Below are 27,219 nucleotides of genomic sequence, written 5' to 3' on the forward strand. Positions count from 1 at the left end.
TCGACTGCACTTTCAATTTTGTTGAACAGTAAAGGATATATGTCCCCAAAACATGGAACATTAATAGAAACACATTTCAATTTTTGTTGAACAGTAGGACATATGTCCCCAACAGTAGGTTTGGTGTAAAACATACCCATTGATTTGTGTGTTTTGTTTATTGTTGCAGATATGGTGGGGGGAGAGAGAGAGAGATGTCAATTAACAACTTGTATATCCTTGCAGTACTCAACTTTAATGATCATTGCTCTAATCATTACTCTACAGATATTGATACAATACCCTATGGCCTTGGTTTGGGCAGTGGTATGTTTGTACGTAGTGTATACTTCAACTGTCTTATAGCTACATTCTACTTCTCTTACCTGGTAGACCTGTGGGGGAAATGTTTGTTAACAATACCTGACTGTTTCTACACATATTCCCAGATTCCTAGTTAAAATTCATACCTCTCAAACTCTTAATGCAAAAAGTGTGTACAAAGCTTGACAAAATGGGGGGGTACAAATAGGGAGATATTTTAAATATTGCTCTTATAAACTTTTGGAAAGTTGCTAGAGTAATAGGATTTGTATAATATATATTTTCTGAAGGATCTGAAGTCTGAAAACTCAAATGTATGTCATTATTTAGTGACTACAATCCTGAGATTATCCCAGTGATTTGCCAGGAAAATAGAGGAACAGGCTAAAAATATGAGGCAAAAATCTGAACATTCTGCGGAAATCTGTACAGTTGAGAGGAATGTTTATGCATACAGCTTACTACCACTCCCGGGATTTGAACCATGGTGTGTGTGTGCTAAATATACAACCATTTGTGTTTCATTAGAGTGAGCTATTTGGAAAGCGGTCTCTCTTCCTTCATTGTTTTCTGTCTCTCTTGGTTGTACAATCTGACCTTGTAATTACAACATTCTTATACAGACATTCCTAGACACATTTTTTATGTAGCAGTGTGAGAACCAGTTCACACAACAGTAGTATTCACATATCAGATATTGGTGAATGAAACATGTGAGGCCATACAATACCAGAGTAAACACAACCAGTCCAGGATTTACAATTTTATTGCCAGGCAGTTGTACTTCTATTTAAATATGACCTATATGGGACTATTACTGTCATATTGTCTGGTTTATTCAGTAGAAACCACACACATTTTTATAGTACCAGGTGACATTTTACTCCTTTATATTTATTTGGTAGGACTACTATAAACAGGACTGGTGCTCACCAGCCTCGCAACACAGCCTTTGCAACCTGCTGGCATGGGCTTCCAGGTTCACAAGTCACTCAGCTGCAGCTGCAATGAAAATAACATTTATGCATATCTATCCATCACATACACAGGCTGGACTTTGATAAACAATTATTGCTATAAATACTTGCACACTACTGGGACATCTCCCCTGCCTCTTGCTCCTTGGACCCACTGTTCCAAGAGCTCCCTCTTCCTCCGTTTCAAGTCGGCATAGTGGTGCCGGACCTGCTCACCAGTCCAAGGGATACCACTGGCACTGGTGAAATCACGGGCAAGACTTTCCCAGGCTTCGGCTTTACATTGGGAGCCCTGGTACTGGTCCTGCAGCAGTCTCATGTCATGTTTTTTTTACCAGGAGTCCTACCATGACCTTGGACTCCTGTATGCCCCAGCGCTGCGCACGGAAGTGCATGCCCTCTCCAACACCTACCATACTGCCTACAGTGGAGAGCTACGGGGTTTAAATACGGCTGATTTCCCACCTTTTGCCATGATTGGACGGTTTTGAAAATACTGAGCTAAGCTAAGCTACGGGCAAACCTGCTTAGCTAAAGTTGCAGTGCTTAAAGGGGCAGGTTCAGCATTTCTTACTAATGGTCAAATCCACTTAGCTGGGCTATTCATTGCTTTGTATTCATATGTACACAATGCTTACACCCAGTCAGCACAGCTGTGCAATGCTTAGCATTGCTTAATGCTAATGTTTTATTAAATTGGTCTACCACCTGTATGGGATTGAGTCATTCATCACATAATATAGATTTATTTACCTTCCCTGACATCCTCCAATGTGCTGTGATTAATTTATTCTTGTGTGACTGTACTGTATGGGGGACTTGTGTTTATATGGGGGTTTCACTACTTTATTACACTGCCACATCTGGGCCTAATACACTACTCTGGTCTTGCATAAATATAAAAGAAATTAAAATTTTAATGTTTACACATACAAAATACAAATGGATTTGGTGAGGCTCAAACCGTGAATGACTACATGCAAGGTGTACGCTCTAACCATGACACTGTTGCACTTATGCTGGATATCTATTGCTTTTTAACTTATCGTGCCGTTTCAGCTGGGCTAACCCTAGCTAAGCAACAGGCACACGCATGCAGCTACGCTTAAACTTTACTGCATATATAAAAAAAAAATTATGTTTTTTTATTTGTACCTTTTAGAATATCCATGCTAATGCTGAACCTGTTTATTCTATCAACTTTCTGCTTTGTAGGGATGATTGTCCTTTATGGCTTTGTCCACATTCCTTACTCTGATGGGTTGGGATTTGTGTGCTATCAACTTTTGGCTTGGTAGGGATGAATGTCCCTTATGGCTTTGTCCAGATTTCTTACCCTGACGGGTTGGGGGTGTTACAAGCGTTCTCGCTCATTTTAAATTGCCAAATGGCAATTCTGGAGTGCAGGGGGCATGTGTATTATGAGAGCACTGCTCTCAGACACACCCCCTGTGCTCGTACATGGAACCGTATCAGTTTTACAGCATGGCAGCGTGCCTTCATATACATGCATGGCACACTGCCGTGCTTAACAGACACAGTCCCTGCCATGCAGGAATAACTTATTCCTGCATGGCTCCTTGCTGAATCTGGGGGATCTTGTAAATGAAGATCATACTTGTAGGCACATGCCTTATGTAAGGGTCTTCTGAATATACTCAAGTGCTTTATGGTCACATTTTACAGCAAAGTGCTTTACACATACATAAAACGTCTGACTGCAAACATGACTAAAAGCATTTATTCTTCTGCCTGATCATAATGGGTCAGCATTACTTTAAATGCTCTAGTCTACATACATTAGCAAGTAACCCATCCTCCTGTTGTAGGACTGGCTATTAACATTTGGTGACTGACAAAAGTACAGTTTTGTACCTACTGTCAATGTAGATGTTAGAGTGTCTTCACTGCTGCAGTCATTACACTTGGGTTATCCTGCCGTCAGGCGGTCCCGCAGTCAGCCAGAGTTCCACAGTCTTGGTCCGGCGTCGGTTGCTGTCGCTTCTTCCCTGACGTCAGTGCGCCAGGGGTATACAAGATGCAGCCGACGCCATTTTCTTCAGTTTTTCTTGCCCATGTCAGGTGCCCCCAAAAGGATAGGCAATACATATTGCTTACAAAACATATACAAGGTAAAAACATAACCTTTAGTAGCCAGCAAATACACCACATAAAAAGTATAGTGTAGAAAGTTATAGATAAGACCCAGCTAAGAAAGAGGGCAAGGCGGGTGGGTAACCAGGACTGCAGCAGTGAAGACATTCGAACATCTACATTTATGGTAGGTACAAAACTGTACTATGTTCATCGTGTTTCACTGCTGCAGTCATTACACATGGGAAGAATCTCAAAGCTGAGCCAGGGTGGCTGGTTCTCGAGAGGATTTGGTGTGGCTATGAGGCCCTGCAGCACTGCAGTGGCAAAGCCAGCTCTGGATCTGGAGTAAAGAGGCAAGTGGTAATGCTTGGTAAAGGTGTGCACTAAACTCCAAGTTTGGTAGGTACTTCCTCTAAGAAAGGCAGTAGAAGTTGCAGTTGCCCTGGTGGAATGTGGTCTAATGTTAGATGGTACAGGCTTGCCATGCTATGTGTAGCAGAACCGGATACAATGTCCTATCCACTTTGAAATGGTCTGCTTTGAAATAGCCTTTCCCTGTGATCTTGCAGCATAGGATACAAATAATTGCTCAGTTTTCCTGAAAGCTTTTGTTTTGTCCAAGTAGAAGCGTAATTGTCTGTGTATGTCCAAGGAATGTAGAATTCTCTCCCCTTTATTCTGGGGGTTTGGATAAAATGTTGGCAAGTGAATAGTTTGGTTGAGAGCCGCACTGGATACCACCTTAGCCATAAATGAAGGGTTTGTTCTTAAGGAAACCCTGTCTTGGTGGGAAATGATGAAGGGCTCCACTGCCATTAGTGCCTGTAGTTCTGAGACTCTTCGTGCTGAGGTTATTGCCAGTAGCCCAGTAGCAGGGCAGTTTTCCATGATATATATTTTATTTCTGCTGCATTGGCTGGCTCAAAAGGAGGTAAAGTGAGTTTTTCCAAGACAAAATTGAGGTCCCAAGTAGGTTCTCCGGGGCGGTCTTATGTTTTTTGCCCCTCTGAGGTACTGCTTTAGCAATGGATGAGAGAAAATAGGAGGATCTGTGTTGTAATGAGCCAAGATGGCAGAAGCGTGGATCTTAATGGATGAGAAGGATAGTCCTTGATAGTCCTTTGTCCAGCATCTCAGTTAAGTATTGCAGTATCTGATGTACGTTAGGGACAAGAGGGTCAAGGCTTTGAGCCTGGTTCCAGGTGCAGAATCTCTTCCACTTTTCTGAATAAGATTTCCTGGTGCTAGGCCTTCTGGCCTCCAAAATGACATCCATAACCGCTTTTGAGAGAGGTGTTGCCTGTTTGGCTAATGAATCTGCCATGCAGCCAGGGATAAGGTTTTGAGCTGACTGTGCAGGATCTGATTGTTTTGTTGAGTCAGAAGGTGTGGAATTTGAGGCAAAATCCAAGATGGGCCTTGAGCCAAGTTCTTTAAGATTGGGTACCAATGTTGGCGTGGCCAGTCTGGAGCAATCAGAATCATCTGTGGTTTTTCTTGTCTGGCTTTTAGGAGAACCTTCGAAAGGAGAGGCAGAGAAGGGAAGGCATAAATGTGTAGGCTTTTCCAGCTGAACGAAAGAGCATCCACTTTCCATGCTTGTGTGTGGTAAGTCCTTGTGCAGAATTTTTATAGTTGGCAGCTCAGTGGGGAGGCAAAGAGATCTATGTCCGGGCACCCCCATTTTTGTATTATCATGCTGAAAACTTGTGGATTTAATTTCCACTCGTGAGGATCTAGGATTGCTTAGGTCGTCTGCCAGAGTATTTTTCTTTCCTGGCAGGAATTGTGCTTGCAGATGAACTTGATAAGTTTGAGTTGTGTTCCACAAGGTCATGGCTTGTCTGCATAGGAGGTAAGAATGAGTGCCCCCTTGCTTGTTTATGTACATTACTGTGGTGTTGTCTGTCTTTAATAATAATTGTCCTGGATGCAGAAGGTCCTTGAAAGCTGTTAGGGCATTTTGTACAGCCAACATCTCTTTTTGATTGATGTGTAGATGCATTTGGTCTGTGGTCCATTTGCCCTGAATACATTTTCCTGCCATGTGTGCTCCCCAGGCGTAATCCGAAGCATCTGTTGTTAGTGTCTGCCTGGCTGTGGGTAGAGTGAAAGGCTGACCTTTGTTGAGGTGAAATGCCTGTGCCCACCATCAAAACTCCTGTTGCAGGCAGGGAATTAGTGGTATTACCGTTTCCAAGCTGTAAGAGTGTGGAGTCCAAACACTTTTTAGGTACCATTGTAATTTCCTCATATGCAGTCTGGCATATGGAATTAGAAGTATGCAGGATGCCATGAATCCCAAGTACTGCAGAATTTTTCTTGCAGGGAGTTGGGACTTTGTTGCCATCAATCGAAAATACTGAGTCAGTTGTCCTTGTTTGTCTGGCGTGAGATAAGCCATCTGGGCCGTTGTATTTAAGCTGGCACCCAAGAATATTATCTCTTGTGAGGGCACTAGTTTTGACTTCTTTTCATTTACTGTGTTCATAGGTTCATAGATTAGTACTAGGCTAACTGCCCTTGCAAGCCATTTTAAGCCTAGCCAATTATCCCTTGTGAGACTCAAACCCTGCACCTTGTGTTTGTAAGGCAAACACCTTAACCAATAGGCCACACTCCTGTAGCCTAGGCAACCTAATAACCTTTTTACACACGCTAGATGCTTTAGAAGAATGTCCTTGTTCTCTGCTTGAATCAGGCAGTCGTCCAGGTATGGATATATTTGAATTCCTTTTTGTCTGCAAAATGCAATTACTGGTGCCAGGCACTTTGTGAAGACCCTGGGCGCAGTAGATAAGCCAAAGGGCAGTGCAGAGAATTGGTAGTGCATTGAACCAGCTATGAATCTGAGGTATCTTCTGCAATTTTGTCTGATAGGGACATGCAGGTATGCCTCTTTGAGGTCCAAAGTAACAAGCCAAGCTTTCTTGCCCAACATGAGAAGGAGCTGCTGTAGTGTCAACATTTTGAATTTTGGAACATCCAGGAAAGTATTTAGAGTGGAAAGGTCTAGAATGGGTCTCCAGGCTTTGTCCTTTCTGGGGACCAGGAAGAGTCTTGAGTAAAAACCTCGTCCTTGTTCCTGCTGTGGTAGGTTTTGAATAGCTCTCATGTCCACGAGGGCTGTAATTTGTTTTTGTGCCTCTGCCCATTGATTTTGTGGCAGGTCTGGCATTTCTTTTAGCCTTGGTAAAGTGTGAAAGTGGAACCTGTAACCTTGAGACACAATATTCAGCACCCATTTGTCCCGAATGATTGTTTGCCAGTTTTGTGAAAAAAGTGCTAGTTTTCCCCCTAAGGGAGATGCCAACAGGGTAGAGTTGGGCATTGGAAGGGGAAAGTCATTGAGATGGTTTCCTGTAAGGTTGTGACTTGTCCTCACCTCCTTCTGGTGTTGAAGCACTCTACTGTTGTGGTCTGTAAGATCCTTGGGGCTGAGATCTGCTTCTTGGTGTCTGTCTGACACTGGAAAGGACCAATTTTTAGTAGGCCAATTTCTGCTAAATCTTGGTGGCTGTACCTGTAAGAAATCCTTTAGTGTTTGCATAGATTTTGCCTTATCCTCCATTTTCTTTAATACCTCCTCTGCTTTAACACCAAATAAAATATCTTGCTGTAAAGGAGCATCTAATAATTTCGCCTTAACATGATCTGGTAAGGTTTGTTCCTTTAACCAAGCATGCCTTCGAATCACAGATCCTGTAACTGCTGCTCTACAAGAAGCTTCTAATGAATCAAAACCATATTGCAAAGTATGTTTTCCCACTTGTTCAGCTGCATGCAATAAATCCTGCATTTCCTTAAAATCCGGTTGTTCTGCATTTGTACTCATTTTCTGTTTTAACTGAGACAGTAAATATTGTTGATATTTAAGCATGTGAAACTGGCAGTTTAAGGCCCTCACTGCTAATGTCGCAGAGGTGTAAACTTTCTTTCCCCATCTGTCTAATGCTCTGGAATACCTGTCCGAGGGAACTGGATTTTTAGCTGTGGAGGCCTTTACCCCTTTGGGACCCTGGGAAAAAGTTTCTGGGTCAGCAGCAGGGTTTTTATAAAGAAATTTGTGTGAGTCAGGGACTCTGTAGTACCTGTCTGGCTTGACTGGAGCAGGGGGTAAAGAATCTGAATTCATAGAACACATCGTCCACAATATCCAACACTGGCGGAATAGCAAGGGGCCTGTGCTGAGGCAATAAAAGAAAATCTCTGAGCCTTTTCTGAGTAATCCTGGCCCTCCCAGTGGAAATGCTCCCTCATGGTGTGTAAAGTTTCCCCAAAAGAATAATCCTCAGGAGGACAGGCTGAAGGAATAGATTCTTCAGCATCAGAGTCCTCATAGGGGGGTAAGGAATATCCCTGGTCTGAAGAGGAGTCAGAATATATAGAAATCTGGTCAGAGGAATCAGCCTGTATCCTGCCTAGGCCTTTTATCAGGAGGGGGATGGGTAACCCTAATCAGAGTAATTAAGTCTTTGGACATTTTGAGCATCTGCTTTTTAGGCAAGGAGGCCTGTCCAGGTGAATGCTGTACTTGCTTCTTTGTCTTTAATGTTGCTTTAGACTTGGCTGTAGATGCAATGGTAAGCTGTGAAGGTCTGAAAACACCCTCAGAAGCCGAAGCCTGCTCAGCGGCTCCGGACCCATCTGAAGGGTTAGTCTCCGTAGGCCAAACACCTTGAGTATACAGAGGCCTAGGCAACTCCACGTGGGAGTCGGTCGCAGCCTGCGGCTCTGAGATTAGCGGGTGTCAGGGGCTGCCAAAGCGCCTCACTGAGAACCGGCAAACCGGCGACTGGCCTAGAAGAGGCTTCATCGTCAGTTTTGGGCCTTGGATCCATGTCCTTATCCTTATCTTTGTGTTTTTTGTGAATTTCGGTTTTCGGTTGCTCCGACAGCATGGTACAATTAAACCTTCGGTCAAAATAATGGCGCGCAAAATCAAACCGACGTTTAATAGTGAGTTTGTTAAATTTAGCACAAAAACGACAACTAGTGATGTCGTGATCTGGGCCTAGGCATGGAATACAGTAAGAATGAAAATCCTTATGAGGTATTTGCTTCCCACAAGAAATACAATTATTAACTTTAACTGACATCGGTCTGAGGCAAGAAAAAGTTTCCCCAATGGGGGTACTTAGCTTTATTGAAGACTTCGGATCTGAACTCGAATCTGAAATCTCAGGAGTCGGCCGACCGGCACTTGCAAACTGCTTTTGCTTCGGGCACCGCGCGGCAAGAAAGACTGGAGAAAATGGCGTCGGCTGCATCTTATATACCCCAGGCAAGAAGCGACACAACCGATGCCAGACCAAGACTTTGGAACTCTGGCCGACTGCGGGACCGCCTGACGGCAGGATAACCCAAGTGTAATGACTGTAGCAGTGAAATACCATGAACATCTTGCACAGCTGCAAGCAGTGTTACATCACAGTACTGCAGTGTTACATCACAGTACTTCTAAGTTAGCAAACTGGTTACCAACATTTTCAGTAAATGAAATGTTTTCTCTTGATCTGCAGATCACCACCATACTGCATAATGGTCTAGCAATTTTCTTAGTTGTACAATTATTTCTGTCAAGTGCAAGCAAGAACTTTAAGACAGACTGTAACATTCCCAAGGACTGAAAAAGAAAAAAAAAATATTCCATAGTTTTTTTGCATGTTTACAACTGTATGAACTTTCTCCACATCTGCAAGCACACCATTCTCTCTCAGAAAGTGGCCCATGTCACTCAGTGAAGTGAAGCCTGTTTGACACTTGGCTTTTCTGAGCTTCAAACCAGCAATCAGTCTGTGCAACAGATTCTTAAGTCGTTTGTCATGTTCCTGCCTTGTAGCACCCCAGACTAAAATGTCATCAATAATGAATGAATCACAAGTACTGCTTCTGGTGATAATTTTATATGATATTGTGCAGTGGTGTAGCGGCTGGTGTTGTCACCTCACAGCAAGAGGTTCTCTGGTTCGATTCCTGGCTAGGGTGCCTTCTGTGCAGAGTCTGCATGTCCTCCTTGCAGTTGCATGGGTTTCCTCCAGGTGCTCCAGTTTCTTTCCACATTCCAAAGACATGCAATACGTGGAATGGACACTCTAAATTGGCTGTAGGTGAGAGTGTGTGTGCGCGAGTGAGTGTGCGATTAAGTGTAATAATGAACTACCACAGCAGGGCTAGTCACCCAGCGGTGTAAAACCTTGGCTCAAGATAATTCTTACTGCTGAAGTGACACCCCGACCCCATGTGCAAAATAGGAAAAGGGTTGAGGGACGATGGATGGGTGAACTGTGTCTACAGACATCCCCAGCCTTCAAACAGAGCAGTACAACTTTTCAGAATAGCACTACAATTCTTTGCCACTGACTCTGCATTCTGTAACTTATATCCCTGTACTTGTAATGAAGCATTAATTACAAAAATGTTCCTGCATTCTTTGACTCCAATGAGGTGTTTAGCATTCGGAATCCTCTCTTTTCCTTATAATTTGCACCTTAAGTAGCCTTAGATTATCTAAGTACTGTAGCTGCCTTTACACTATACAATCACTTGCATGGGCATCATTATTCTGACTGCCAAATCACACTTCTCACAGTACTGCATATCCCATATAACAAACATTTCTGCAGGATAATTATACTGTACATTATGGATGTACAGCACATTTTCACCATTTAGCATTGCAAAATTGCCTTCCATTTTCCATCTGGAGAGCAAGAACCCTTTATCATGTAAGAAGTCATGGGTCTATATCACGTAGTCAAAGTATGACAACTTCGAATGGGATATGGTCGAAACCATAAGTTCGATGTTATCATACTTCGATTGTAAAAAATAAATAAATAAAAACAAAAATAACGTACCTGAGTGTTGTAAGCAGGGGGATAAGCCACCCTGTACCACCCCACCCCCCGCTCTTTAAATATACCAACTCTGAGGTCGCACTACAGTGCAGTAAAGGAAATTTTCCCTTTACTGCACTGTAGCGCGACCTCAGAGTTGGTATATTTATAGAGCAGGGGGGTGTGAGGGGTGCAGGGTGGCTTGCCCCCTGCATATAACCTTTTTATTTTGTTTTCCCTGTTTTTAAATTTTTTTACACATAGTCAAAGTTCTGTAACTTCAGACATATATGTTTGTACATATGGTAGTCGAAGTTACGGAATCTCGACTATGTGATACAGACCCAGAAGTCATACATGCATTTCTGTCCAACATATAAAGTTACTTCAGATGTCTTTACAAACATGAAATAGCCTTCATATCTAATTTTGTAAATAAAGCTCAACCAGATGCATCCCAATGGTGTTAACTTGTAGTCAGAATAAAACAGTTGGACACATGCATATTTATTTAGATTGCAGGTTAAACACAATATTTTGTATGTAGACTCAGCCATTATCATGCATTCTGCAGCAGTAAAATTAATCACCTAAAATCTAACTGTATCCAAGTGTAAATCTAATACATAAATTCAAGTTAGTACTACTGAAACTGTTAAATATTTGAATTACTGGTATCAAGCTGACCCTATGAAAGTTTGCAAATTAACTTTTCTAATATTGCTGGTAGTTTAACTTACTTGCTCAGAAATAGTGATACTAGCCTCTGTCTTTAAAAGGTCAGATAAATCTAATAAAGATGGTATTTTTATCAAAATATTTTCTGTTACAAACTTCATTAGGTTTCTTAATAAATTAATAACCACCAAAAAGAAATTTCTGCAGAGTGGGTTTCCTTTGTGCTCTCTCTAATACTGTGGTCTCTCTTCCAGATCATCTGGAGATTATCATTTCCTGATCTTGTGGTCCAACTCACAGGTAGTATCAGAATTTGAAGCATGTTTTGAATTTTGCAAATGACCACTCACCTGTTTCCCTTTATAACTTTTTCTGTTTTCATTCATACATTACATCACAGGCAAGTCAATGAAAAAAAGAATAGACAAACAAGACTGAATATGCTTTCTTTACTTAATTGGCCAGATTTGTATCTACATAATATTATCAAATTTAAATGAATTGAATATACAATTAGCTGATTTTCCAACAGGGCAGTTTGCATAGCAATGGGCTCCTTCTATTACAGAACATTATAAACTTGTATTTCTTTAATACAAATTAAATATTAACAGCTTGACTGGCAGGGAAAATGGACATGTCTATGGGGAAGAGTAGGGGGGACAGATGGCTGTGTGCTACTGACGTCCTAGGGAGGAAAGAGGCAGGCACGTAACCTGAAGGCAGGTGTGTGGTGCACCAGGACGCTGATGGGCAATAGCATTCATTAAGTAAGTATGAAGGAGTGTGCACTTGTGTGAGGAGAAGATATAGTGGCCCCATAAGAGAGATTAGGTTTTCTTGAGGACATGATTTAATATACTAAAGATACAGCTTCTTTTTTTCGTTTTAGGATTTTGCAAGTCAGACATTTCCACAGAAAATACATGGATCACAAACTTGACCATACCAAATTATTATGGATTTCAAAACTTTCACAGAGGTGTTAGAAGCATTTAAAGAATATTAAATAATGACATAATCACTCTTGCATTGGTTCCTTGCCAACATATGAAGTACATATCTGCTGTTCAAGACAGCCTCCACTGATGTTCTGAGCCTCCCCACTACTAGGCCATAAACATCCATACAAACGGCTGTATATGTCCAGTACAAATGCTACTGTAGAAGGGTGGCAATTCTGTTCCTACTCAGGATTATTCATAATGCTCACAATACATGTAGGTACACTGAAAGTTACGAGCAGGGATGAGATCTACAACCATAACTGCCTTTCCCTTGGCAAACTGGCAGGCAATACAGATACTAAAATCTTTCTCTGGATGAAATTTGTGGATAATATGAACTATACACTGACATAAGCAGATGGAATCCCAGCAGAGGAACTATATCTAAATCAGCTAATAGCAAACAGGTGTTGTACTATTAAACTCTCAAGCCTGGCAGCCAAAAGCCAAAATCAAGAGAGAGTTAAAAATACAGTATAATTACTGTTAACACAAGACTATATACTAACCTCCACAAGGTACTTATGAGCATGTTCGTAAGTGGTTAGTGCTCCCTCACCAATCAGTTCTGTATCAAACAATTCAGTAATCAGAATGTTGGCACGAAACTCCATGTCTTCACCTAGAAATAAGAAAGCAACTTACTTTTGCACTGCACTGTTCACTTTCCAAATCCACGATTTTCAAGCTCCTACTACTGTAATAATTTATATCATCAATATGATTGCTTCAAATCTCTACTACTGTTAGGATTTATATTACCAATATAATTCAGCCTGGCTGCATGATGCACAGGGATGCAGCCCTCACTGAGATCCAGATGACCTGGATCTGATTAGCAGCCCTGGCATTGGAGGAACCAAGCAGGGAGGCGGGAAGAAGTGAGGTGATGTGACTCGCCTCTCCAAGGAGTGAGGGATGGGAGGGGAGGGTTTTGCGCATACTATGCGATGCAATTTACTTGGTGGATATTGAGGAAACAACCTCTCATGCTGTGAAGGGATGGGCAGGGCTTCTTAAAGGGAACACCCCCTTGTAAAACTGAGGAGACATCCACCTTCTCTGACAGACTGTTGCATGCTCCTCTCCGACACCTTGCTGGCTGCATGCAATTATCCTGAGAGAGAAAAAATCCACAAACCACCCCTGATAGCTGTTTGAATGATGTCCCCTCTCAGTCTACCCTCACACCAGTAATGGGAACAAATGGTCCAATTTGCAAAGAGAGCGAGAGAGGCTAATGACTAAACACTGAAAAAAAAAAAAAAAAAGTACATACCGATATGGTTTCTCCAAGCCTCACCCTTACTCGTCCTACATGGAAGGCATCATTTTCATTAATTCTTCTAGGGCACAATTCTTACTGTCCTGTAGCAGCAATTTCTACGTTTACAGACAGTGACTACACACAAAAATATCCATTTACTATCCTTTTTCATAAAACTCCCAATGTATGCTTTAGCTGTGGAATGTTAAGACTCTACAAAAGCTTAAAGACTTCCATGCATCTTTTCAAGGCTCAAGTCTAAGTGATACTCTTTAGGTAACAAATCAGCCAGTAATGGCATATTCTACTGCCATCTAAAAGAAGAATGGCTGTCTGAAAATTAATCATTAATTTTCTTCTAGCCAGACGCAGACTGAATTCATCTTAGATTCTCTGCCAAGGCTGTCTGAAAAAAAACGTTCAAGAAAACGTGAAGTGGGCACAAATATGCCTATAATATTAGGACCAGTGTTGACTTATGGGTTTTATACGACTGAAAATAAGCCGCTCAGGAGTGTATAAAAGTCCACCTGAAACGCATCTTCCACATGCCCTTAGATAAGCTTTCACTAAAAATCAACAATGTTAGCTTACTTCTGGTTTCTAGCTGACAGTGCTTGTAGTTCACAGGACTCCTTTAAGACTCATTTTTTGCTGGGACCGCTGTAACCTTCACATAACTTACCAGTTCCTTTTTAATGTCTATAATTCACCTGTTCATCTTTCAGCAAGTGTTATCAAATTAAGGTTTTCCATAATGCTAATACTAAAAAAAAAAAAAACAAAAGACTCACCTGTCTTACTTCAATAAAACAAACTGCAACATAACATTTTAACATTAAAGGACAACTTTAATTTGAGGCTTCCACGGCACAAACCATGAAGAATTTTATTTGGTTCTCCAGAAAAAAACTGCATCACAAATAAAAGATTTCATAGTCTACTTAAGGAAAAGAAAAAGAAAAAAAAAGTATGCACCCAGGAAAGTCATCTTAATTCAAAATGTGCTGCAAATGTGATGCAGAAAGACAGGACAAAATACATATGAATAAGCTAAATAATGCTCTGCTTTGCTAATGACTTTGATTTCAACATGATGATCCAGTAAACACAACGTTGATTGACTGCTGCATACCATGTGTTTTAATCAAACTAGTACATTCTCCATTCTCTCACAATGTAGTGTACCTTGGTCCTCTCTCTCGAGCCACTATCCCAAAAACAGTGCACCAATGACTGTTGCAAAGACATCCCGTAAGGTCAGAAATGACGGTCAGCACCCAATAACCAAGAGAAGATGATCAATGGAAAACAGAAAAAATAAGCATTAAAGAATATTAACAAATAACTTTCGAAGGTATGAATATACTCACCTGGTCCCACTTTTAGCTCAGTGGAATGTTTGTTGATAACTTTAATCTTATCCCCAAAGCCATTTTTCTTCACAATCTTTTCAGCAGCTGTTGCCATTGGCTTAAACACCTGGAAGTGATGGGAGACAAATCAAGTCAGCCACAAATTAGTAGGAAAAAAAAGGAACCATATTACACTTGTCAGAACAAAAGCAATCTCTGATGCAGGACAGATACCAAATTATGATCAAAGAAGAGGACTTCTGTTGCCATTATTTTGACTGATGTGCAGTTCACAATAAAAATGTATGAATTATCAAGGTATCACTAGAAGGAACTTGCAGTGATTAGCAATATTCAGTGTAATTTAGAAACTAGCAAGCGACTTCAACATTACAGACTGTTTACTCAGTTTCACCTTCTCCATCCTTATCCTCCATAGTGATTTTCAGAATTATCCGTGGTGCCACTCTTCCTACACATGGAAATAAAAAAACAGCTGTGCTAGGGATGCTTATACATCTATAAGCAACATGGTGAGGTAATGAGAAAGAAATCTCTCTCTGACGGTCACGTCAAATCCTACAATGATAATAAATACAAAGGAATAACTGCAGTACTAGATACATGCAGGTAAAAGAGCTGAAGGTACGAGAAATAAAATCTAACAAAACGTTAAATAGAAACTGATGCTGATCAGGGGAGGGGAGAGAGAGGTGAGTAGTGAGTTAGTTTGCCTCTTTAGGGAAGTGATGACAACAAAAACTCAAAAATTCAAAAAACATAAATGACAGGCCAGCACAAACTGCTATTATATGCCAGAGTGTGATGACACTATACATGGTCCTTGGTAATGCTACATAGCACCTCTCCAGCAATATATATGTCTGCATGTTCAATCCTGCAGCTTCATGGATGTCCTCTAGTAATCACCATGTGCATTTTAGTCCCCATCAGAAATTCTAAGGGTGCTGCAGGCAATAGAGGCTAAAGTCAATCACCTCTTCCAAAGTTTAACTCATACCTACCTCTCTGCACCAGCATTAGCTGATGTTTGAACTTAAGGTGCCCATCTTTTCCACCAGATACTCAACAAGACACTGGTCATTTAATATATTTGTTAACAAGTTAAGTGCGCAGAGACACCTGTAATCTACTAGGTAGTTACAGTAAATGCTGGCAAATTACTCTTCTGCTCATCAGAAGTGGAACCCCTGGAGCTAACGATGATCAGAGCTCAGTTAAATTATTTTACTGGAGAAGGAAGGAACTGAAAACAATAACTGCAATGCCAAGTGAAGTCGTATTTGTAAGTTCTTACATTTTGGACTGTGAAATTAACTGCAATGTGTAATGGATCATTTTGTGCTCAACAATGCTGGAATTTTGATGGTGGCATATTTCCCGTGACAGCATCTATCTACATCTATATGTAAACACAGATACAGATTGCTTATAAATATTTAGATTAGATATATATTTAGTCTTTATGTTATACCATCTCAATAGATATATGTTGTGGTCCTTCGTTGGAATTATCATGCTGAACAGAAGAAATACACTTGAGTACTACGAGGCTTTGTAGACTATCACACTATACTACAGGCTCTGCATTTGACACACAAGTACATAAGCCAATAATCCAAACACCGTTTGACATTTGTTAGTAAATGTTTCAGTCAGGGAACTATATTTGGACTCTTAAGTATATAGTACATTTCCACAGATTCCAGTTGTAAGAACTTTCAGAAGGTTCATTATGGGTCATTTTGGACTAGCTAGTATTAGATTTTTATACCTTTACATATTACCAGTGGCAGAAACCCAAAAAAGATACATATCTGTCCATAAATGTTACAACTTTCATCAGTAGAAACATGTTCCCATCTAAAATCTCTGGTCAGAGACTTACTGAAAGTATACTGGCGTTTATATATGTTCCCAGGTCTCTTCTAAATTATGTTTTGGTAATTAGCGAACCAATAGTCAGAATATAATTTCTACTACAGCTATGTACACCAACATACATAATGATGCCATTTATGACTAGAGCTAGTAAAAAAAATTTAAAAACTGCGTACTTTGTTGAAACTGGAGAAAATGTTGCAAGATTTGACTGAAAATATTGTATAGGGTAAGAAACAGGAGGGTACACTAAATGGGCAAGATAAAGTTAAACATTTTACACTACAAAAAGTGCTATGAAAACAATGTCAGGTCCAGAGAAAAATCACCATGAAACTGAATTATATAGCACCATATAATGACGCTGAAGTTGTAGAGATGTTAAATATCATTCAGATATGGCAAAACTGGACTAGGAAAATAAGACTTTAATGTGCAGCATGTGTATGTACTGGCTGACTTGAGTTGCTCTAGGAGAGCAGACTTAGAAGAAGTGGGAAGAGGAAGGAATACATGGCCAAGCATACATACAAAATAAATTGTTGAACTCGTCTGTGTTTGGGTCAAATAAAACCAGAAAGGATCCAAAGACCATTGGTTCCTAGGTCAGTGATTGATGCTTGCCAACAGTGCTCCATACCAGTCTGTTTTGAAATATTTACACAAAGTCCAGGTTTTATCAGTACTGTGGTGATCTGGTGGCATTTATAAGGTTGAAGAAAAACAAATGATAATTACTATTCTACACAAATGAAAAGGAAAACAAGTTCAGTTTCTGGCGTCTAAGAAAGAATATTATTTAACGAAATAAATGTTTTAATTTCATTAATGGTCTAAAAACGTTTGACTATTCTCAAGATGTTCTAAAGATCAGACATGATTACCAGCTGGAGAAGTTTCAGGAAACTCCATTACACTCATATTGATGAAGATAACGTAGAAACTTACAGCTCAACAGAAGGATCACTTGGTAAGATTATAAGCTCCACAAAGGTATTCCTTCAAATGATGAAGCAAGAGCATTTTCCATTTTTTTTTCCTGAGACAAATGATATGAAGACAGAAAGCTGCAGACAGTGGTAAAGGTAGTTTTGAGAGCTGCACACTGGGCTGAAAGACCTGGGAGTTTAACTTACACTACAGTGGTCATCTTCATTCTATAGAGATACACTACATAAAAATTCAAGAGTTATCTTACTTTTTCTACTGAATGACTATACAAGGACATTTGAAATTATACTGCAAGTAAACATTAAACACTAGTAATCTTCTTAGGTTATGATTGCAACAAGTCATCTGTCAGGAGATTAGTGAAAAACTATGGTTGTCAATATGTCAAAATCTGAAATGAACTAGGCAGCAATTTTAAAGTCTCCAGGGTATATAGGATATCCAGTCTCCCATTGCAATCACATCATCCACTTCCAAGCTGTGTCCTGTCAATTAACCTATTCAGTGTAGCAATCATTAGTTCATTCTTGGCATGCTGATTCACTTTACATCCAGATTTCACATAACACTGCTATCCAGCATAACCTAAACTGGGCAACTGGACACCAGCCAGCCAGTAGCTTACTGACCCAGGGCTGCTGGACTTTATTGCAGGCATAACCTTACCAACAGAGACACAGATCTCTCCCACTGCTAGCATGGGTTCCTATCATAAGTCGGAATAGGTCAGGTCCTCAACTCACTTATCTTCAACAAATATGATACCCATTTTGGCAACATTAGTGGTCATGCAAATTACCTACAACCACATTTTTTACACCATTGATTGGCTAGCCCTGATGCAGTACACAGTTTGATTCATGTTCTCCTACCTGGAGCATACCGTACACAACAGCTAATGACTGAAGTGTCTATACAACTTGGCACCTAGATTCTGTGCTGCTGCCCGTGACTTCATTCATTTTTGGGTACACTCTTGTGACATACCTCTGAAGTCTGAGGTGGAACACCCAGCATGTGTTTTGGGAGGAACCCCACACAGACATGAAGAGAACACACAAACTCTACACAGGCATTGGCCAAAGGTCAAGATTAAAGTCTGTACCTCATGCTTGGAAGGCAAAGACCTTAACCATTATCCCAACTGTTTTTAAAAAAACAGCTTATTTCAATATACTTGGGAGCAAAAGAAAAGAGTAGAGGCACACCCGGAGCTTAACTTATCCAATGATAATTATTCAAGCATCATTATATTTGTTAGACTGGATGTGTATGGATTTGGAGTGATGCATGCTTTTGAAAGAAAGACATTCAATCTGAAGGGGAAGCTTAAGGAATGTTTTGTGTTATGGTGTTGTAGGTTGTTTTTTATAGTATTTTGTACATCATGTTTCTTATTGATAAGATTATGGATTAGCCTGTGATCATGCAGGAAAATGTTCTATTGTCAACACATTTTCTTCATGTGAGACTTCTTTAAGACAGTATGGTTAGGAAGATTAAATTGCAAATGTATATGTTCTTTGAATGTTAATGGCCTTAACACCTCTGAAAAGAACAGGATATAAACATATTTGAGGAAATTTAGACTTTGGGTTAGAGCATTATAGGAAATGCATTAATAAAAGAGGTTTGATAATTATATTCCTCTAAATTTCATACTTTTTTCTATGTACAGCCCTTATATGGTAAACGAGAGGCTGGTGGAAAGAAATGGGTGCTGTGTGGAGTCAAAAATTACTGAGGAGACAATAAAGACTATTTTCCTCCTGGTATGATGCAACATGCATTGTGTAATGTAAGGAACATAATAGCTTTTTCAAGAACAGATGGTTTTACACATGGGAGACTGGAGCACTGTAATTATAGCAAAGTATGAGGAAGCCACTGGATGGTTCATAACCCTAGAGGAGGGAGATAAGTAGGATTTTATTAAGACAATGGGTTTAGTGGATGCTGCAGTGGTTATATCCTGGTTTACTTACCATACGGATAGATTTTGGTCATACTCAATATTAGACAAAATTTATATAATAGAACAGATCTATTATGAGAAATTTGTGCACACTCTACAATGATTTCAGATCATGCTCCTATATCATGATTTTTGCATCCTTTTAAGCCCATTTCTGTGGAGAAACGCTGGCAATTTCCTCCTTACTATTTAAAAACAGGCAATTTCGAAAAGTGATGTAAATTACTGATTTAGAGTAAGATACCTCATGAATAGATTAGCTCATCGTAATGCAATTGTAGGGAACACCAGATCGTCGATTCTCATTTAGCGAAAATCGTTTCACCAATTCACTGAATTTACTGAGGGCAAGTAAATACTTGCCCTGCAGCACAATGGACCGACAGCCATGCAAATCAAACCCACCCAAGTGGGAGGCTGCGCACCCCCCCCCAACTACATATACCAACTCAGAGATCACACTACAGTGGAGAAAAGGGCAAAGTTGTGCTGTAGGGCAAGTACGTACCTGCCCTTGGTAAATTCAGCGAATCGCTGAAACAATTTTCGCTGAATATGGGTCGACAATCTGGTGTTTGCTGCAGTTGCATTGGACAAACTGGTATAGACTCGGATACCTCAGATGGGAGATGAGAAGTGTTTTACACTGTGTAACTAGAATAACCATTAGCAAGTCATAATGAATGAGGTACAACTGTACAATGCAGAATTACGGCAAAGGAGAAATGATGATTTCGGCAATAAACAAGATGCCCATGGTAGAGGGGTAAAGATGATTTCAGGTAATTTGGAAGGCAGATATTATGACAGTAAAACTGAGTTAAGAGAGAAGACTGGGAGAGTGAAGCAAGATATAAAATCAATTACCTGCAAGAAGTTAAGACTTTTTTTCCTAAATCTTTTAGATACATTTTTATAACTCTATTTAATATCAGGGGAACCTTGGGAATTCATCGAAGGCACCAGCAATCACAAAGAATAGTAGCAGGCTGTGAATGCAGTGAAGAGATACCCTGAATAGAGATCCAGTGGTAACAGTGGAGATCTTTAGAGATTTTCAGAATTTATAAAGGGCAGCGAATAAATTTGTGAGAAATATATTAAACATCTGCAAAACTCAGATTTCTTTTCACTGTTGCCTGATGAGGCTAACATGCTGATCCAACCAGTTATGACTGAGGAAGTACAGGAAACTACAAAGGGGCAAGTTTTAAGCAAAATACTAGGTAGTGATGGACTGCCCACAGAAGCATGTAAGAATGTTAGTGATAACGTTCTGCCAAATTGGATGAATTTGTTTAATAAATAATTAAGAAAAAAAACATTTTTTTCATCATGGATACATGCAGTGATAACAGTAATATACAAGGAGGGTAAGGATTACGGGTTACTTTCTTCATATAGGCCAATATCCAGTCTTAGTAATGACTGCATGCTATTTATGTACATTCTGGTGGTTTATTTACTAGGCATTATAATTATGTCCTGTGTGGTTTTGTGGAAGGAAGGCAAATGTGATATTTTGAGGAGTGAAATAGTTGAAAAACTGGCACAGAACAAAAAAAAAAAAAAGTGTGGTTGTACTTTAGTGCAGATGAAGAAAAAACCTTTAATGCAGCCAAATGGTATTAATGATGGACTTTATTATGGGGTTTATAACACCTCTGGAGTTTATGGAGCTAATACTGACAGTTTATTTGGATGCCCTGGCACAAATGAACATATATGCTGGTTTCTCAATGTTTTGTTAGGATACAGGGGTGTCCCTTGCTGCTAATTGTTTGCATTATATTTAGAATCACTGGCAGTAATCTTCAGAGCTGATACTTACGGGTAAACAGTAGGTATTAACAAGGTTATAATTTCATTATTGGAGGATACTTTAATTTCATAAAGACAAATTGGGATGTAAATCGACCTTTTTAGCAGACAGTTAGGATACAAGTTAAGTAAGAACAAGATGACAACAGCAACTGGATATGACCTCTCATAATATGAAGAGCAAGTTTAGATTTCTTTGGTGTATCTCCCATACATTGCATCTCAGCATTTGGTTGAAACATAGTGAAGGAACCAATTAATATTTATGCTGAACTGAATAAGATATTAAGGGGTGTATTTAGAATATTGAAAAAGGTTAGGCATGATTTATAACAGAGTGCAAGCATTGCATTTTTGTACTGTCACTATTGCTGTATGTATTTCAATTAATCAGATTTTATGAGATGGTGTAAGCCAAGTCATTTAATAACTTAGCAGTGGTCAAAGTAGTAGACTGAAGGTTCTGGATCTGTGCTTATACTATGACGCACTGCAGTTTAATATTTTACATCTGCAACAAATTAAGGGTTACCAGCCTAAATGGAAACAGGTGATTTGATTGTCAAATACAATGTATAATTTTTGGTCTCGTTACAGTGGAAGAAAGGGTATCAAAGTTATTTTAAAGCAAGCAATTGGGTCCCTGAAATGTATCATATTATAATACAGGACTTGCTACCTTGGGTTAGCTTGCTGTTACCTACAGGAGAAAGTATGGTGGGTATGTTAACAGAAAACTGGTCTGATGTGGTAGAAGGAAAGAAGATGACAACAATTTACTGCTGACAATTAAGGATGGCTACAGCATTAAGTAGCTTGGTTTAAATATTTGAGTACAAAGGTTTAATACAGACAGCTTGACAAAAGGGATTGCAAGAGTTATTAAGCAAGTGGTCTGCCAACATTAATATCACTTTTACTGGAATCAAGAGCAGACTCACCAGTTTAATATTATAGCAATAACCCACTTCTGGGTGTGGGTAATGCTGGATTTACCCACGGTTGGCGTGGTTTTACCCCGGTGTTCGGACCAAAAGACACGACAAAGCTAACCGTGTACCACCAAGAACCCACCCACTGTATCTATGACATTATTTAAGAAAAGAAACTATTACTTTTCTTAAATAATGGCATAGTATAATGCCTGTTTACTGCCCTTCCGCAGATGTCTGGCATCCGGCGCAGTTCTGATGTACCGCGCCGCCCGCGCAGTACATCAGAGCTGTAAAAAGCAACGGAGAAAGCAAGATTTCCGTTCGCGGTTTTACTGTTTTCGCTATGTTAAATGGGTTTAACATAGCGAGACAGTTTTAAAATAAGCAACGGAGATGTCCATTGCTTATTTTAAAGCTGTCTCGCTATGTTAAACCCATTTAACATAGCGAGACAGTAGTTTTAAAGGTTATACTAATGGAAAAAGTCCAAGCGACCGGACCTTTTTCCATTAGTATAACTCTATTTACAATGTGCATGCTGGCCAATCAGCGTGCACGTTTTGGGGGGGGGGGTCATGGTATAATAAATGTTTTATTAGTAGAATGGATGAAAAACTGAAAGAGAATATTGTAGTCAAAATCTATCAAACAAACATGGCTGCATCTACTATGAAAATAATTAGATGAGGATAGTTGTAAACAGATATTCTGATAAACAAGGTATGCCACTAAATCTTGAAAGGTTAGGATAAACATTTGGAAGTACTTGCATAAGCATTTTATAATCCAGCTAAATGTTTCCAAAAGTAACTTCCAGATGTTAGAGATATGATTTAAGAACCAAGGACACAAAGGAGTATACTGGTTGGTCATGGACACACCTGGGGGATTTTAGTACCGACTTCCAGCATTTAGTAGAGTGCTGGGTAAGCCCTTGTTATTTATGAAAGCACTTCAAATCTGACTGGAAAGGAAAGAGAACTTGTATATTGATGACTGTAGCAAAAAAAAAAAAAACATTTTCCACTGTTGGTGCAATCTTACAGGAAATTATGAAGACAGAAACTAGAATTACAAGAAAGTGTTCATGGAACAAATGAAATGGTGGCTGCCATGGCATATGTACAAAGATAGGAGACACAAATCTCTGTGTTAATAAAATCAACTTTCTCCAATAACATTTGGTGGTTTCTATAGCTGGGCTTGGTCCTATAGTTTATATTACATGATAATCATTCTGCTATTATTCTGTTTTAAGTTTACTTACAGAGCACTTTCGCCTTTTGATATTTTGTTCATGTAATTATATATTTTTTTTTGTAATCCGATTGCCCACTGTCTTCCCCACCTGTACCCTATCTGCTCATTTTTCTCCAGGCATGAGAGCTAGGCATCCCCAGAGTGGACAAGGCCCCTCTGACTCACTTGTTTTCATTTGGGAGCCTGATCACCCAATTCTTTCTCCTGAAGGAGAAAGCCAGGCATTAGGAACCAGCCAGTATACTGGTCCTGCTGTGGTTCTTGTCCCATCCCTTCTAATTCCGCTCTTTAGCTGTGCAGCTGACCTGCCTTGGTGGAGAATGACGTGTATACAACTGCTCACATATCATCTCCAACAGTGGCACATGCTCCACAACATAACACACCTGCTAGCTAGTAGGTGTTGTCAACATGATAGTCCATGTCATGGCATGCCACTGCCCTGCCCCCCCCCCCCCGAATGGACAAGATGTGATTCATTGATCGAGTCCATGATCTTACAAGCCTGTGCTATAAACTGAAAACAGGTTGCCCACAACACAGTCAGTGCTTCATCCCTTCATACCATGAGTCCAAGAATGTGTCAGTAGACATAACCTTTACACTGTCCTAAGTTTTTTTATATAGCCTTATAGCTGATACTTTAAATTTTAACTTATGTAGTAGTACTGACTTATAACATGGATTAGAACCATTTGATGTGAATGTAAATATTTTGTTCAAGCTAATAACATTTGTTTGTGTCTTTCGGGTTTTCCCGGTTAGGGGTCGTCACAGCGGAACTCCGGTCCTCTAATGATTGGCAGTAGATTTTTTTACGTGCAGAGTTTGCCAGCCCTGACGCACAACCTTCAAAGAAGGTACGCCCATTCACACGTTTCCACACAGAAGACACTCTAGCTGAGAATCGAACGGCACAACGTCTTACTGTGAGGCGACAACGCTACCGCAGCACCACTAATAACATTTGATAAACAAAAATCCCAGCACAGTCAACAGGGAAATAGATCAAACAATTTCATTCAAAGTTGCTTGTAAGTCATTAAAGGTGGAATCAAAAACTAAGTGAAGTGGACGATTTCAAGATGGTGGCAGTGAAGCAAGCAGCTAAAAAACAGTTTAAATTACCAGAAGCCTGCAAACTGATGAAAATTAGTAGCAGAAAATGTTTTTGAAGCATCTAGGACATCCAGATGATCAACATAAAAGCAAAACTGAAGTAAAAAGGAGATGCACTGAAAATTCAGAAGACTGAAAACATTATGGTAGAGCAAAGCTGGGAAAAGCAGATGGCAATGGCAGCCAAAAGAGAAAGCACTTCAGTCACCTTAGTCAGAAAGACTGACCAACTGCACTCAGATTTTCCAGTTAAGTGGATTCCTGTTGGAATAGAGGCAAAACAAAAAAAAAAAACAGAAGGCTACGGCTACAAGAAATGCGTGCTTGAACCAGGCATTTGGTGGGAATAGCCTACATGAAAACTGCTAAAATGAGATGAAAGAAAAAAAATGATGGAACAGCAATTAAAAAAAATGAACAGGGGTGTGTGACCAGGATGAGACTAGGATAGCAGCACTTTTCTTCTGCTCTGCTACTACATATATTTCTGACAGGAAATTTTATTTCTAAATAATCCTAAACAATTCAATTAAGTGAGTTACAATAAACTCAGGTGTCCTAAAGGATTACATTAATAACATTTTCTTGAAATTCAACTATTTTCCTATCAAAATCTACAACAGAAAATTTCTTCACTGCATCCTGCAGCACTATGCGTTATACAAAAGCAGCATCTCAAGACTCTGTGTTCAAAAAAACAGCTTCAGTCATTACTGACCAATATTCAAGAACTTTCTTTGAAAACAGGTAGACTGGACACCAAAATAGATGACTAAGAAAAAACTGTTCCAAACAAATTAATGAAGCTTTGCAATTACAGAGAAAACAGATTTCTGACATTGAAGACTCCTTGAATGATATGGAAAGAAGCATAAGTGAAGGGGAGAATAATACTGAATTCCTGTTAAAACAGCTAAAATAAATGACCTTGAGAACAGGTGCCATAGGAACAACATTCGTATTTTTGGTCTAACAGAAGGAACAGAAAGTTAACAATATGGTTAAATTCTTGTCCACCCTTCTTAGGGTTGCCACCTTCTGTTGTGGCTAAAACTGGACTTAGGCCACACCCCTTACACCACATATAACCCCACCCACTGCCCACCCATTTCATAACATTATCACGTCATTTGAGTGGAAACTCCCTCTTTCCTTGCAATGCCTGTTTTCAGTGAATTTGCTATTTTTTTTGTGAAAAAAAAATAGTAATTCTGCCGATTTAACAAACTTCGATAGTCTGTTTCTTTTTATGAAACAGAAAGTCGGAGTTTGTACAGTGTTTTCTGGACAATCAGTTTGATTTCCAGATAGTCTCGAAAAAAAAAAGATAGGTGGCAATGCTATCCTGGTTCCCTAAAATGTCATATTAACCTGAAGCTCTCTCTTTTAGGGAGACCACACAGGTCCACTGGTTAATCCTGTATCAAAGTCCAGTACTGCCCCAAGGTCCATCGTGGTCAAAATTATTTAATCTTAGGATAAAGAGCTGGTACTCAAAACTGCCTGGGTTACATCACCACTTAAAACAGAAGGAAATATTATTCGCTTTGATAACTATTCAGCAACACTGATGTCTAAAAAGGAAACAATTCCTGCCCCTTACAAGAGAACTTAAGGAAAAGCATATAAAAGTACATATAAAGTGCAATCTGATAGTCAATTTTCACTTCATCTTCACTGATGGGTTTGGAATAGAGCCCTCGATCAGACTCTGCTGTTGCAAAAGCTTGTGGCAACCAACAAAGCTTTTGGGCCCCTCCCCTTACCCATAATGAACCTTCCCCATTACCTCAGATCTTGTTTGCTAAGAAAAATTAGCTATTAGGATATGTAGAATACAACAATATACTGCGGTGGTGGTGCTGTGGTAGCACTGTCGCCTCACAGTATGACGTTGTCCTGTTCGATTCTCAGCTAGAGCGTCTTCTGTGTGGAGACATGCGTGAATGGGTGTACCTTCGTTGAAGGTTGTGCATCACAGATGGCAACTCGGCATGTAAAACTCTACTGCCAATCATTAGCGGACCGGAATTCCGCTATGGCGACCCCTAACCAGGAAAAGCTGAAAGACACAAACAAAATATGTAGTATACAACAACAAGAACATACATACAATCACCAAACCCATCAGTAAGGAAAACTTGAAAATCAACAACACAGGAGGAATGTTATGGTGAGTATATAACTTATTTTTTACTGTTCCTGGCCAGGCTGAAGATTTTCCTTTCTAATGGTGTTAAATTCTTTGAAGATCTTGACCTTGCATTGTCATATCTGCAAACTAACAAAATTTTTGAAAAGAGGATATGGACTGGTCCATTATATCATTAAAAAGACAAATGGAGGCAAATGGAAATAAGACAAATGAGAAAAAGAAGAAATGAATGGAAGAGAGAGCTTTCCTTTTCCCTTTTCTTTATTTCCAAAGGAAATAAGATGTTAATGGTTCTTTTTTCTTTTTATGTAAACAAGCTTAGTTTTACTTCATTACACATCTTTACAAGCAAAACATGAAACGACAGCATGCTCAACTATAACATAAGCAGAAATAAAAAAAAATCAACAAGCACAACAAAACTCAGGCACTTCTAATGAATAAAAATGTTACTATGAAACTTGGATCAAAAAGAAACAAACTGGACGGGCCCGCATATTAAATATCTAGGTATCACTATTGAATCTAAATTATAAAAAAATCACTTGCATCTAATTACCAACAACTTATAAACTCAA

At 39.6% G+C, this 27,219-nt stretch overlaps 1 protein-coding gene across 4 annotated transcripts in view; it reads right to left on the reverse strand.

Annotated features, from left to right (window-relative positions):
• Positions 1-27,219, reverse strand: part of PRMT7 (protein arginine methyltransferase 7) — an 843,610-nt gene that overhangs the window by 516,501 nt on the left and 299,890 nt on the right. For all 4 annotated transcript variants that reach the window (XM_044081516.1, XM_044081514.1, XM_044081513.1 and 1 more), the window contains 2 exons: positions 14,542-14,650; positions 12,411-12,523 (listed from right to left, as the gene is read on the reverse strand). In XM_044081516.1, the coding sequence (XP_043937451.1) occupies positions 12,411-12,523; positions 14,542-14,650 (222 nt within the window). The remainder of the gene's footprint in view (positions 1-12,410; positions 12,524-14,541; positions 14,651-27,219) is intronic.

The sequence above is a fragment of the Protopterus annectens genome, chromosome 8.part0, assembly GCF_019279795.1.
Source record: "Protopterus annectens isolate FY-2018-M chromosome 8.part0, PAN1.0, whole genome shotgun sequence".
NCBI classification, from domain to species: domain Eukaryota; kingdom Metazoa; phylum Chordata; order Ceratodontiformes; family Protopteridae; genus Protopterus; species Protopterus annectens.